This window comes from Patagioenas fasciata, chromosome 7, assembly GCF_037038585.1.
Source record: "Patagioenas fasciata isolate bPatFas1 chromosome 7, bPatFas1.hap1, whole genome shotgun sequence".
NCBI lineage: Eukaryota > Metazoa > Chordata > Aves > Columbiformes > Columbidae > Patagioenas > Patagioenas fasciata.
The window spans coordinates 13,791,924-13,807,324 of NC_092526.1; the positions used below are offsets into that span (position 1 = coordinate 13,791,924).

The 15,401-nt window shown below is 36.1% G+C and overlaps 1 protein-coding gene across 4 annotated transcripts in view; it reads right to left on the bottom strand.

Moving 5' to 3' along the window:
* PTPN4 (protein tyrosine phosphatase non-receptor type 4) overlaps positions 1-15,401 on the bottom strand; it is a 112,289-nt gene that overhangs the window by 16,298 nt on the left and 80,590 nt on the right. For all 4 annotated transcript variants that reach the window (XM_065840809.2, XM_071810871.1, XM_071810872.1 and 1 more), the window contains 6 exons: positions 11,710-11,844; positions 10,281-10,439; positions 5,250-5,409; positions 2,254-2,337; positions 2,116-2,172; positions 627-783 (listed from right to left, as the gene is read on the bottom strand). In XM_065840809.2, the coding sequence (XP_065696881.1) occupies positions 627-783; positions 2,116-2,172; positions 2,254-2,337; positions 5,250-5,409; positions 10,281-10,439; positions 11,710-11,844 (752 nt within the window). The remainder of the gene's footprint in view (positions 1-626; positions 784-2,115; positions 2,173-2,253; positions 2,338-5,249; positions 5,410-10,280; positions 10,440-11,709; positions 11,845-15,401) is intronic.

Sequence of the window (15,401 nt, forward strand, 5' to 3'; positions counted from 1 at the left end):
GCACACCTCAATTATAACTGGGATGTGCAAAGAATTAAATCCAGTGACCATCTGCTGGCAATGCTCCAACAATGCATTTCATGAATATATTGCACAAGCTGTTATTTAGACTGCATTTTTAGCACTTCCTTCTATTAAGCCTCTTCAAGTAGAAATATTACCAGCTGTTCTAGATTGTTTTAAAAACACATGGAAAGATTTTGCATATATGGACCTCTCAAGTCATCCAAACACTGGGTGTTTGGTGAGAGAAATTTTGTTTGTTTGTGTTTGTGTTCCTTAAGAAAATAACAGCAACCTCAGAAAACTGCATTCAATATCCATAAAGCTTTCTGGACATTTTTATCAACAAGACTCAGAACAAAATTTAAATTAGCTCTCTATTAAAAATTTGATCTCTGCATTTCGTAATAATTTCCAACACTTAGTTATGGACACTATGTCTTAGAGTATGGGGTTGATCACGATTTGTACAAGGCACAGTGTTGTTGCAATTCCTTTTCAAGGAAAGGAGTTCTTTCTTACAAGGAAGTTGAGCGTTCCATCTCAGGACACAAAACTGAGGTTAGAAAATGAAAGCAAGATGTGGATTTTTTAAAAATTATTATTATGTACAAATTACTCACCATTGGGTCGAACTAGGAGCACAAGTTCCCCTGAATGTCTCTCACAGCTAGCTTTAATAAACATAACAACTTGATCGTGAGTATGTTCTGCTATATCCCTGCCATTAATCAGTACAACCTGGTCCCCTTCATTCAAACGAGGGACACAGAGATCAGCCTGCAAGGTGAAAAATAATTAAAAAACAAGTCTGTAAAACAAGACATTTCCAATTTCTCACCTTAAAATAGCAACTTAAAGTAACTCAACTTGAGGGCTTGAATCCTAACAGTCTAGTTGCTATGGTTGCTGCACTGTATTCAAATGATAAATTTAAGTCTTACACAATACATAAGACAGTGCCATTCACAGCAACAAATCAATCTGCCACTGGGAGGTGACTGTCATTGTAACGTCTTTCGGCAGCTGTTACTCCACTCCTCTGCCTGAAGAAGAAAGCTCCTCTGTTTGCATCACAATTTGTATAGGAAATTTAAAAGCACAATGTTCTTATCTTTGCAGGGAAGGGAGTAACATGTCAAAGCCTTGTCCAAATCAATTTCACAGGCTTAAATGTTTCAGGTGTGAAATACCACAACTGTAATGAAAAGAGTAAGACAAGGACCGAAGACAATGCACTAATCCCAGCAATCCCAGAGAGAGGAATCAGGTAATAAAAATTATTATAATAATCAGACTAAACATGGTTGCAGAAGAGCACATGCCATCACCAAATATCCTCTCCTTAGAGTCTGAATGTTTAAAGCATTCAGCCAAATTTGTTACTAAATATTTTAGAGATAGCAGTTAACAAGGACAAGAACAACGTTCTTGGTAAGCAATTTAATGGTTTCAAAGAGTCAAAAAAAAAAACCAAACAAAAAAGCCTCAAAAAAACCGTACATCTCAAGAGTTAGCAAATGAACAGTTCGCTCTAAAAGGTATAAACAGAGCTGACTCCAGTCAGCTGAATACCAGGTCAGTATTTCTGGCAATCAACTGACAAAATATTGTGCCTAGTTTGAAGACACTATTGATAGTCACTAAACACCAGTAATAACAGACAATCAGACCTGATGAATGATTCATGATGTCTGTTTTTAATCTAAATTGTGGCTTTATTCAGCAACATCTGTCACTAAAATAAGAGAGATTTGCTATTTTAGTTAGTCTTATCATCATATGAATGCCTATATTTTTTAAAAGTTACAAAGTAAATGTATTTTTAGGATGATACAGTTCAAGAAACAGTGGCTAATGACCATCTGTAACTCCCTGTCATTTTCAGGAATTCAATTTTGTTTTAGTAAAAAAATAGTTTTGAGGACTGAAGAACTTTTAAAAATACGTTATATAGCCCCATCAAATTCTCAGTGCACATAATTTGCTTTGTTAGGATAATGTTCTAGCACAAACTAAATTTGATAGGCAACTATGAAATAATTTACAGTTCTGAATACATACTCAAGATACAAAGATATTGCTACCAAGTTTGGTTTTTTCATAACTTACAGGTGTTCCTGGAGCTACCCTGGACACTATTACTGGCATCTTCTGATCATATCCACCCTTAAAAAAAAATAAATTAGTAATAAATTACAAATGTCAGAAAATAATTAACAGACATGAAGGACATAGATGTACTCTTACCTTTACATTGAAGCCAAACCTTCCATTTTCATCTGGTTTCATTCTGATCATAACAAGATTGTCATGGGGGACACCACCATTGGGCTGGTAAACAGAAATTATATTAAAATATATTTTGTTCATAGTTAGACATTGAAGCTATTATATTCCTTACCAAGTAATTGCTGCGGGACACTTGAAAAAACCTCATGTAATAGTGTGAATGTCTTGAGTTCGGCACAGAAGGAAAGAGTTACATATTTAAAAGTCGTGGACATTAAGTTAAAATTGTGTTCTGTCAAAACAAGCTCACAATAAGAAACTATCAGAACAGGCTGATTGGCTCAAAGCAGTCTTAAGAAAAAGCATTTACTAAATAGAAAGTCCTTAAATTCATCTTAATTAAGACCACCATGAAAAGCCTGCAATAAGAATGCAATATGGTGAAAAATAAGGTCATTGAAGGTATACTGTTTTTCTTTTAACAGCAATATGATGAAAGCAAGCAAGGACAAATCTGGCAATAAACTCTTGGTTCCATAACTCTTATTCCATTTCCAGTGCTGTGGAGCGTGAGGTGTGACACGTGCTTGGCACTGATCAAGCTCTGACAGTTTTAGCTGCTTTCTTTCTGGTTTCATCCTGATCACAACAACACTGTTAAAGGAACTTCCAATAAACTGGGGAACAACAGACACTTTTTTCATCTCAAAAAATCTATTTAGTGCCATTGAAGTGATTTCTAGTTCTATTTCCATCAATATTTATTTCACAGACTGAACATTAGCTAGTATTCCTATAGTTTCTATGGTGAGGATGTGAAGTATTGATAAATTTGTTTCAAGGATGTTTTCAGTGTTACCAACTACAGCCAAAGCATAAGACTCATTCAGATAAGAAGAAAACATAAAAACTTATTAAAACAAACATTTCTATATGTAAGAAAGTTCAAACCTGCAGGTTCGACAGGTAAAAGAAGGCTGCTCAACTTGGCTCATAAAAAGTTAACTCAATTCCAGGCGTTTCAGCTCTTGGCTAAACCAAAACTTTCCAACCCCAGCCCCACCAACACATAGTAATGAAAAGACGAAAAATTTTGGGACAAAGAGGAAAGTAACAGCATAAGAGATGTTAAGGAGAAGGAAGGGTGCTTAGGAAGCCTGATCATATGCAAATCATTTTAGCCTATGTTCACTGGCACAGGAGACCAGACTCAGGTTCCTGGGCAAGATGAACAACCACCAAGTGCTCACCTGCAGCATTTGGCAACTTTTATGCTATTACATTCCCTAGACAAAAGAGGGAATAATCATTTCCTGCTTTAAAAGGCTATTTTGAGCAGCTGCTTGTACTAAGGAACCCGAAGAGAACACTCTATATCATCATTAATGTGTTCGACTGAAGGGGTTCCTGCCCACACCTGTTTTCAAATACTGCTGGACATTCTCAGACTGGAGATGTAGGGATTGCACATGGAGCAAAAAATTGTCATTCCCATACCTTTCTAAAGGGATTTTCTGTACATACAACAGATGAAAGATGACTAAATTAAACCAAACTGGTGTGGGCTTTTCCTTAAAATATTTGAGATGGAGAAGCACAAGAGACTTCAGTGGTGCAGGAACTTAAAGTGCATTCTGGGCAGAAAAAACAACTTTGAAAAAAAAACCACATTCCAAATCCTAAATGTCCAGTTTCATAAAATTTCAGTCATGCTGCATTCCTTCTTCTCTAATGCCCAAAATAAAAAGCCATCAGCAGACCAAATTAGAACTACGATTACAACAGTGGACTGCCTTAAGGGAGGCTGCATAGATATGGGCCACTGGACCACAGCAAACAATTACACTGACGATGCACAGAGCAAAAAGAATCTCACTCTCACTCAGCTGTGTTGGTTTTGCAGAACTAAAAGGAGTTAAGAAAACAACTGAAAGTTATTTTTGTCAATTTGATAAAGATAACTGAATACAGAGCAGAAAAACTTGATGAGTAAAGTCGTGTTTATCTTTCAAAACAGAACAGTACATTAATATGGCTCAGGTAAGCACTGAGAAAATACAAAGGTGTTGAAAGTTCATGTTTTTTGCAACATTCCCAAATTTCTCATAAATTTACAAGTTTCACTTTCAGAAGTTTCATTAAAACCCAACCTATGAAATGAATTTTGGTTTTTATGGGAATCTTAACTTTGTAACATGGGCTGAGATAACACCTTAGGCTTAGAGTTGAAAATGTAAATAAAAATAAACCAAAGGCATTTCTAAAATATCAGTTTTGGGAGCTGACTCATAATTTTGAATGTCTGAGGTTGGCAGACTGTTTATACAGTATTTGCTACACCTGAATGTTAAAACAGTTTACCCATCCTGCAAAACATTTATTGTCCCACATCAGAGTAAAACCAAAAATCATTTGAAAACTTCTGGAAGGACAAAAGAAAATAAAAAGTGGTGAGATCTCATCTCAGTCAGACAATAACGAATCATCTAGCTTAAATGTGGAAAAAACTTTTGCTGAGATTTTTACATTCAGTGTCACAGGTCTCTTCATAGAGTCTCTTTCTCGAAAATTCTGATAAGAAATGCAACCACAGATTCAAGAAGTCTCTGCTAACAAAACTGTTCTAGGAGCTGGTAGGCACTTCTAGTTCCAGCTTTTTGATGAAAGCTGAATGCCAGTGGCAGTGTCTGCAATGTTGTCTTTAAAACTGATAGACAGCGATTTTTCAGAGAAGAGGTTAGTTAGAAATTTCTGCATGTGCTGAAAAGCTGATGTTCAAAATGTTTGCATATCCATCCCAATGTAGGCACATTCGATGACAACTGACAAAGGACTAACTCCAGCAGATGGAAACAATAGCATGAGCCTGCAAAGAGACAGTGTGTGTAATGGAAACGCTGCAATGTAAAGCATAAACACAACAACTCTCTGAAATGCATAAGAACCAAAGTCATGAAAAGCAGGATGATCATCCAATAAAAAGCAGAATGACTAAACTAGATCAAAAAACTTACTGTGGATTTTTCAGGAGATGCAGGAACATCAAATGTTTCATTAACATGGTTATCCAGTTCTTGCTGCGAGTGCGAATGATGAATTTGGTTCCAACTGTTCTTTTTAAACTGTTTGGGCGGTAATGCAGGAGGCTGCCCATCTATAGGAGTCTCTTGAGATCTAAATACCAAAATAGAAGTATGAAGTAGAATGATCATGAGATATTGACAGTTTTTTCAGGCTTTTGAATAAACTGAAAATGCTTAAACTCAAGTATTCGAGAGCTGTATAATGTATTTTTAGAATCTCAAAAATGTACTGTGGTACAATACCGTGGAAGTGTATGTTTGGACATGTTTCTGCATTTTTCTTGAAAAGCAACTGTACACAGAATGATTAAGCCCATCTTTTATACATTATGTTTTTAAAATTATTTCAGCACTCTTAACCCACTTTATGTTGGAATAGTGTAAAATTCACTGTATTTATAATCTGCACTCTTGCTAAAAACCGTATTTCTATAATGGATATGACAATATGTCTTCCTTAGTAAGGAAAGTCATTAGTTTGCCTCTTAAATTAATGCCTGCAATTTAAATCTTAAAATCAGACACAAGCAGCATAATAAAGTGCACCCACACTAGTCTTTGGCTTTTGATCTAAAAATAGGAGGAGTGCAAGTTGAAGACAACTCAACTGTCCCCCTGCATTTATTTGAAAAGCCTATTAGAGATCATAGTGTTAAGTCACTATTTTTCAATGTAATAGTGTATGTATACAGTTCAAGAGAACTTTGGTTTTTTCCCCCTCTTGAACATATTCCCCTTTGAAACACGTGCAGCTTTGAAACGCTGGTAAAAAAAGCATTCATCACATGCATTTTTTAGTTCAGTTATAACACCATTACTGAAAACGAAATAGCACAAAGTTCTCTGTCTGAGATCTGCAAGCACTCTACTGTAGATTAATAAAAATGTTCTCTGTGTTTACATGTAATGTAGATAATTTCCCTTATTAGTCCTTTTGAAATAAAAGCTTAACTGCATAATTTATATTACATAAGTATATGATTCATCTTTTGTTATATGGCTTTATATTTAAGAATTAAGAACATTTTGAGAGGCCCAAAAGGGCAGTTTGCACATAGTTCCCATTAACTTGGCTTGAATACCAGTTTCTAAATACCAGCAAGGATACGTGTATTCCTCCCCATGAACCACATTAAAAGCTATTATTAAGTCATTTAATGACTTATGACAACAGCCCACTGAGACTAGTGGCAAATCCAGAAAAAACCATCAACAATGAAGTTACAGGTTACAGCTAAATCTAAACAGAATGCTCTAACCAGAAATGGGTGTCTCTGTTCTTTCTTCCACCCACAGCCTCGGCCTGCTCCCCAAAGCCCTTCGCTGCCCATCGCTCGGCTCAGACAGCTCACCTTGCAAGCAAAAATCTACCTGCTCTTTGGCCAAGCCTGGGTAGCTACACCAAGGTGAAGTGGTTGGTGACAGGGGAGGGAAGGGCGCTCCCCAAAGACAAAAACAGGACGCGGTCCCTTGGGTTCTCAGCAAGCTGTAGAGGCGCCTCAGAGCTCGGCAAACACCCCTCTGCAAAGCGGGGTGAGCAGGGAGCGGGGCTGGGGGACGGCTCTGGCCACATGCGACTGGCAGGGCACAGCACAACAGCTCAAGTTGCTGCACGTTAATAAAACCCAAGGCACACATCAAGTTCCATACCCTATAATCTTATTTCTATGCAGTTAAAGAAAGGCAGACCCCAGATCCCAGACAGGTGTTTTCTAATAAAAACAACGACAAAAAATCAGATCTCAATTGTCTGCAGCGATTTCAAATAAAGGATGAACCTCTTTCAAAAAGCACAAAAACTTAATGAGAAATGGAACACTTCACTTCAAAAAACCACGTTTTCCATTCCAGTTTTAAAAAATTTAGTCAAATTTCTTAGAAAACAAAATATTGATAAACTTTTTGGTCAATTTATGCAAATAGTACATTTGAAAAAATGTTAACAATTTTTTTTCCCTATGTTTTTGCTTCATTTCAACTTTTAGAATATATTTTTTTTTCATGCAGTGTTAAAAGAAAAAAGAAAAGAAGTACTAATTGTTCAGTATCTGATGTTGGAAGAATCTCATGTTCAAAACACACTATTGAATAAAAATAATATTTCTTAACACTTTTAAATGCAAGTGACAGCAAAATAGAGCATATCATCCTTACATTTTTTCAGGATAAGCAGCTTTCTAAATTGATTTTTGTGGAGAAAGAGAAAAATATCACGATTGCTGACATTTGCAAAATGAATTTTCAAGGCAGCTATAAATTATTTAGACGCTGACTTACAAAGGTCACCCAGAGCTTTTTAACTGCTTATGTATTTATTCATTGAAGTCTGGCCAGCACAGATTATTCAGCCTTTTAAGTGAAGGGCAACACAGTTATGTATTTTCCTGCAAACAATTACTCCTGAGAGTTTTAAATGGTATAAAAAAGGAACAGAAAACATGAGACACAAAGAAGTCATTCTGATAAAAGTAAAGGATGGGATCTTGTGTTTGACTAGATGTCTGTACACACATGTCAAAAAACACAAAAAAATTCCTTTTGAACATACAAACTTACAGAAAAGATTGGAAAAGTCACTTAAATTAACATTTTAGAAGCAGTAATGCAAGTACTGTAATATATTAGCATAACGAATTGTGAGAACTAACAATCAAGCCTTGGGCAAAAACTTCACTGCTTTGTATTTGCCCAGTCAGCTTTGAATTTCCTTCTGAATGCTCAGACAATGGCAGTGAAAGCAGCCGATTCTGCGGGCAAAGCAGCTCCCTGGTACTGCACTCAGCCATTTACATGAAAATCAAATAACACACAAACCCGGGCACTGACAAGCTTTGGGTATTCTTGTTGAAAATATCCGGTCTGACCTTTTAATATATTAAGCAAAAGTTTCCTACGCACCCCCATAAATGTATTCAACTAAACACATATCACGTGCTTTTGTAATTTAAGGATATCATTGCCCCAGAGAACTACAAGCAGAAATCTCTCCATTTATTTTTGAATAGCACATGCAGATGACGAAAGAAATATGAATTAAAGGTTGTATTAGCTATGTTAATAATACCCTCCTAAACTTCACCAAAACCAATTTATTTTGCTACGTTGACTCCAAACAGAGATTAGTAAACCTATCAGGTTAGCCCCTCTTTTTTGCATATGTAAATTTGATCAATAAATAAAATTTCCCAACAAATTAGCAGATGGGTTACTCAAATCTTTTTACTCAGACAGGCCAAACTGGTTAAGAAACAGCTTTTTTGACTGTAAAGTAATATAATTTAAATTTAGATACCTAATAAGACCTTAATGACTACTACTATCTTTCATAATTCTCAAATCTTGAATCAATAACCCACCTGAATCTTTCAGAAGGTCCTAATGGGACTCAAGTATTTTGACAGTCAACACTCTCATTCTTAAAAATACCTTATGCTTGAAGATTAAAGAGCAATAGTTTTTCTTCTTGGGCATAAAAAGAGCGAAATCATGAAAAAGAACAGCCATGGTTGCATAACTGATTTACAAAACCACTTCCTCATCTTTTAAGGCTCACTTCTATGGCGACTTACAGAAGAAATCAGGTATTAAAGTAACAAATCCCAAGGACCCTCAGAAATATTTTTTTACAACTTAACTTAGAATAAAGGCATAGGAATAAAAGAATATTCAGGAATTGTGCTTGCTTCACTGTATCACCCCACCATTCAGTGCTTCTCATAACTGACTTCTCTTTGAAGTCTTGGAACAGAAGGAACCTGACCCTGTGTGGCCTTAGGACAGCAAAACTCTAATATAAGGAAATATGCACAAGTGTTCCAGTTTTGAGACTTCCCTGCCATGCAAATAGGTTAAAAAAGCCCACCAAAAAAAGCTGATTTTATATTATTAGGCCAAATTACTGTTTTATAACTCTGACAGCTAAATGGCTAGCTGGTGGTCAAATTATAACTATTGTACCCTGCCATAAAAAGCACCTTTTGTTTTTTCACAAAAATTTTAAAATTTTGTATTCATTTCCCTCTCCAAAGTTATGCAGTAGTTAAAACTAAAGGTAGAGTCCAAGCAAGGCTTTAAAATTGTGTTCTAATGTTTTCCTTGGGTAATTTTTCCTGAGACAATTTGTTTATAAACATGTAATTATGTACGTGCTGTTTTATAATTCTCCAATTGTTTTGAAACCATTTGCATAATTTCCTTTGTAACAGAGATTACACAAGGGCAGGTTTAGCATTACATGTAGAGCTACGTATAAAAAGCTACAGTGGCAGTGTTAATAAGGTGTATATTGTGCACCTTTTTTCCCCAATTCATCTGTACTCTGGCCACAAGTTACTGAGTATTTCAAATCTTTGAATAACTCAACCTTTTCTCATTTGTCATCCTTCTGGACTTAATAAACAATAGTAGTTTTTATTTTGGCCACCAAAGCATAATATCAGGATAGTTCAGCATAACAGAAAAAAGCCTGATAGTGCCATCTTAAAAAAATAAAGATATACTCTACAACAACATACAGAACATACTGAGAACCTCAGAATGCTGTGGTGCTAAAAAAGCATTTTGGCCAAGTAAAGTTCACTCATACTTCTGTGCGTTGACAAAAAACAAATTTCCAAACTCACAGGAATTAGAAACTTCTATCACAAACCAACATACTACAGTTCTGTCAAAAAATAACTTTCGCTTCCTCATCCAGACACTGATGGTCACATTACAGCAAACCCACATTTTCAGTGGATTGGAGGATATTGTAATCCGGCACCAGGAACATATCAGATATAGGGCTTTGCTTCTGTATCATTTCATTTTCAGTAATACCTATAATAATACTCCCTAAATAACGATGACCTTTTTATTAGATTTTTTGGCTCTCCTCAACCCAAAATTTAACACTTAATTCTTAACGGTGAATATTTCAGAAGCTCTGCAAGCTACTGTACAGTAACAACCAGCAGAACTTACGGTGATGATTCCAGTATGATGCTGTTGGCCTGAGTGGAAGATGGAGATCGGTGATTCACAAATACTTCACTTGGGGAAGTGTGAACTACATGGTCCACTAAATGCCCAACTGATGAGGGTCGTAACCGGGCTCCTTCTTGAGTGAAGGCAGAGTTGCGACTAAGAGGGAAAGCAGAGCGGTGTAATGTGAAAAGAATGTTACTGTTAATCTACATTTCTTACACCACTACAAAGGAATGCTAAAATAATTACTTCCTCTCGGTGCAAGCTTATGCTCATATACATATTTTTATTAAATAACTTAAGGTTTCAAAAAATCACTGAAACCATTATGTTGTCAGATCAACATGCTATATTTCACAATTTTCTTTTCAAAAGTGTTCCAAAAGTATTTTCATAAACATTAAATAGCTGGGGTGTTTTTTTTTTGTTTTTTTGTTTTTTTTTTTTTTAATAAAGCCCAATGAAAAGGTTACTGGAATAACAGTTGACTTAATGAGGGAAAAAAAAAAGAATCCCCAAGAAGAAAAATCCTGGCTCTGCTACAGCAGAACTTAAACCCAATTAAGATGAATATTTTATCCCCTGCACCTTCTCCTAGAAGAATCACAAGCTTTGCATTGAGAGTCTTATAATTTCTGTGACCCCAAATTTTCCCATTTGAAAACCAGCATAGTGACAGGCATCTTTCTTAAAATACTTTGAAAGATGCATCATTAAGTTATGTTACGCTATAAGCATCATTAATTTAAAAAAAACCAAAATTACAAAAGTTTTCAAATGCTGCAGATATTTACAACAGCCTTTTGAGTAATATATTGCAATGCCAAAGAATCCTAAAACCTTCTGGTTTATGCAATACAAAATTGGAAAATACTGATTCTTTAGCCAGTTTACCAGCACAGTGAGAAAATGGGTTATTTTCCAGAAGAAATCAGGAATGATTTTTCATTAATTATAAACATTAATCTGAAAGCTGTGAAAAGAGTGAGTTTGGAAAGGAAATGCAGAAAAATTGAGGGGAATAAGCCTACAAGGATTTCCGATGAAGTAATTTTCCCCAATGTTTTAAGAAGTGGTATTAACCAGAGTCAATTATTTCTAAAATATCACACAGCTACTATCATCAGGTTTTTTTGTTAGTCAAATGAATAATTTAGTTTTTAACTGTGCTTGAAAAAACTCAAGCTCTCAAATTTAGGGTAGTGTGCTACATCTTACGTTCTTTATAGGCTGAGTGAGAAGCACCTAAAATGCACCCAGAAATAGTTTCTCTTATCTGGAGCTAAATGTTCCAGGGAACCACTCAGCGCATAATTTGTGAAGTTATTTGTCTCCATAATGCATGAATCCCTTTATTACACAAACAGTTCACTCACACGAGAGGCAGACAGTCGCTCCTAGGGAGAGCAGATCTGATGCTACTTACTGATTTGGGGTTCCAGGTGGAGACCGTGATGGCAGGCTCTGCGTTTCCAATCTGTCGTCAGACAGTGAGTTCCTACTCACTACTTCCCAGTCCATCCCACTCATTAATTTTCGTGTCAAAGGTTTACTGGGGGATCTAGAAGAAGAAAGTAAAATGACTAACCAAAAATTAAGTAAAATTACTAACCAAAAATTATAGGGGGTAATAGGAAGAAAATTACATAAAATTCACCACAATGAAACTGTGGACGTTCTATCATAGGAAACCAAATTATATGGATGAAAGGAGACTTAATGCAAAACTGTATTTACACGGGCAGTTCTGTATTTTTCTCAATATACTGCACTTCATTTTCTGTACTTTGTACAATAACATCAATGACATCCAGTTGTCCTGGAGGGAAACAGGCAAGGTGGAATGGGAACCCACTAAACTTCACGAGGCATTTGTAATGCCTCAAAGAGAACCTGACTTCAACAAAACAGTCAGAAAGGTCTGAACCTCTAAGTAATTCACCTATTCAGCCACCTCAGGAAGAATAAAGCAGTAGGAACATCAGCCAAAAAAAAAAAAACTCCTAAAGACTCTGAAGAACTGAAAGTGCAGAGCTGCTCGGTTTGTTTGCTCATCAGGGATTTCCATCGAGGTGACATGTTCTTTCTTCCAGAACATGTTTTGTTACCTGTGAGGCAGATACAATCATCCTATTTAAAGTTCTTTGCAGGTAGTCAAACTTCAGGTTAAAGGTCGTTATCGCCAGTGTTTTAATACAGAAGGAATTCTATTGTCTACTCATTGCCCTTTCTCAATATTGAGGAAAGTTTTTCTTCTCATTCTCCAGGGACCCCAGGATACATACAATCCCCTTCTGCTGTTTTTTTCACCTGCTTCTTAAGCACACGAGACCATACTTGCAGTCTCTCATGAAACACTATGTTTTCTTTTTGTACTGGAAATTATCAAATGAATCATCCAAGAATTGTGGTTGCTTTTTTCTTAGCATTGCACAGGACGGCTCAGTCATCCTGCGACTAAACATACCCAGACTTGGCTGATTGTTGTTTTCAACTGAAAATCCCTTAGTCAACAACAAAATTTATTTCTGTCCTTTATCTTCTGATTTATCTTTTGAATTACTGAGAGTGCAAGTCCAGAAAGAAGGAACTTCGAGAAATTAAGGAACTACCTGCGAAGAACTTACATTCTTCTGAAAATGAGAACCCGAGTTACAAATACATTTTTGCTTCTCATGGAACATAAAATTCAATGCAAGCCAGCACCGCAAGCAGGCTGTCCTCAATATAATCAAAAAAGTCTCCAACAATAACCAACCAAGCATCGTATCGAATAATCTATCTTCACATGCATAAATCCTATTAATGACAATAGTCTTTGTTTAATACTAAAAAAGTGGTGATCTGTGTGTGGCGGGTTTGTCTTTGTTTTTACACCTGAAGCAGTTCTGAACACTCCTTGCAGGCTGCTTTGCTGCTCTAAAGACTTACTGAACAAGACCTGACAAATTTCGGCCAGTTAAGCAAGATGGGCTGCTCTAAATACTACTGTTTTGGTATTATTCCACTAATGTAATCCACTAATCCATCTAATAGCATATTGATACTTAAAAACAGTGAAAATATCAATTATTTAATTCCTGAGGAAAACACATCCAGTTTCTGAGCATGTATTCTAAACAGTATTTATTTAAATCAAAAGTAATCAGCTTGGTAGCATATCAATTAAACCAACATTTCAATTTCTGTAATTTGCTTCAAATGTGAGCAATTCAAACCATTTACATGTTTTTCTTCGTAAACATAGCAAATTTGAGCAGTTCTGAACACGTAAAATAATAAGAAACCGGTGGAACTGAAATGCACGTCTACAGTTGTCCACCCATCATTTCGTTATTAATCAAAGCTCTCGTTAGCCAGACTTGGCTGACCAACAGATTTGCAGTCAGCGGATTAGCACCAAGCGCCAGCTCTGCCAAGAGCTGGATTCTACTGACCAAAGAATGGGCTGAGGGAAAAACGCAGAGGAACATAATATATATAGTGCTAAATTAGGTAAATACAGGACTGCAGATACCGTATTTTTTGACAGACATGTGAAGGCAGCCACTGAACCTTATTTTCCCTCAGTGAAAAAGCAACAGCTATAACGACTATAGGAAAGCTGTTTGGTTTTTTGTTTGTGGTTTTTTTGTTGTTGTTTTTTTAATTTTCAACAACAGTGAAAGCGCACTATCTTTGCCTGTGTAAAACAAATTAAATTACAAAGAGAGATACAAAACACATAGAAAGGGGAAAAAACCCACAAGTTTTTCCAAAAATTAAACCCTCGATTGCTTGAAAAAAAGCCACCACATTGTATCTTAAGTCATAGTTCATAACTACATTTTTAAAGACTTCCTCAATCTATGCAACAAATGAACAGAACTCTAAAATGAGAAGCATTACTTTCTTCCCTATCAAAAAAAACCTGATGTTAAGAAAACTCACCTTTTATTGTGGATAGGGTCTGATGTTTCAGAAAGAATACCTTGCCAATGTGATAAACAGCTGCAGTGTTTATCAGTAAAGGCTCGTTTCAATAATTTTATTAACAGTTTTAACCTCAGAGTCCCACCCACTCATGTTTGTTGCCTCTATTTCCTGTCTCTGCAGAAATTTCAAAGAAAAAATTACCACACAGCAGCACTGAACTTCTCAGTGCTGTGCCTTTTTGATACTAGTTCCCCGGCCAACGCTTCTAAATATAACAATGAGCTATTTTATTAACTTTTAAGATATGTTGTGAAATACTCCTGCAAATTTCTCCTATATCACCGATTTCTTACAATATTCAAATAACTTTCTAATGGCAGAATGCAGCTGAAGAGATAGGAGGGGGGGAGTAAGCAGGAAAAAAACTTTTGAAATGCTTTGATAAACTCTGAAATTCTAAATTCCACACTTGTCTGCTCAGTCTGGATGCTTCCATTGCACCATAGCAAAGGGCACTGATGATTAAAACAGTAAACTATTTTCAGATTCAATTTTTGGTGCATCTGCAAAGACATTCCTCAACAAGTTGGAAGAAGCCCTATCTGAGGGCTTCTGTCTGAGTAGGGACAGAGAGTCAAAACTTTACCTGCCCCCAAGATCAAGAACAGTCTTACAGGCTGCAATACTACATCAAACAAGAACAAAACACAAGTAACATGGATGATATTAAAAAAATGCAACTTAAAAAAAAAAAGCACAAAAAGTTATATTAGCTCAGCTACAGTACACAAAAGCTTTTTTTGCATCCCACAGCTGAAGTGCTAAATTCTCACAGGAGCTGGAAAAGAGCATTTTTTGGGAATACAGGTGGGAATCTTTTAAATAATTTCTGTCTCAAAAAGAATAAAACCTGGAGCCACAGCCCTGCTTTGTATTTTGACAAGGAGTGCAGGGAATGCATTTCTCAGACATCAGTGGCAATTCCTGCCCCAGGCTGAGACAAAGTATACATGAACCTGCAGATACACCACAAATAACATACATGGTTTAAAGAATGTGAGGAATTATTTAATTAAGCTGCACAAATGCATGGTTGAAGCAAGATTGGATTTTTAGAAACTTAATGTTGAGCAGTTTGTAGATAGAAATGACTGAGATACCCCCGCACTATCATACAATGCACATGAACAACCTTCTCTCAGC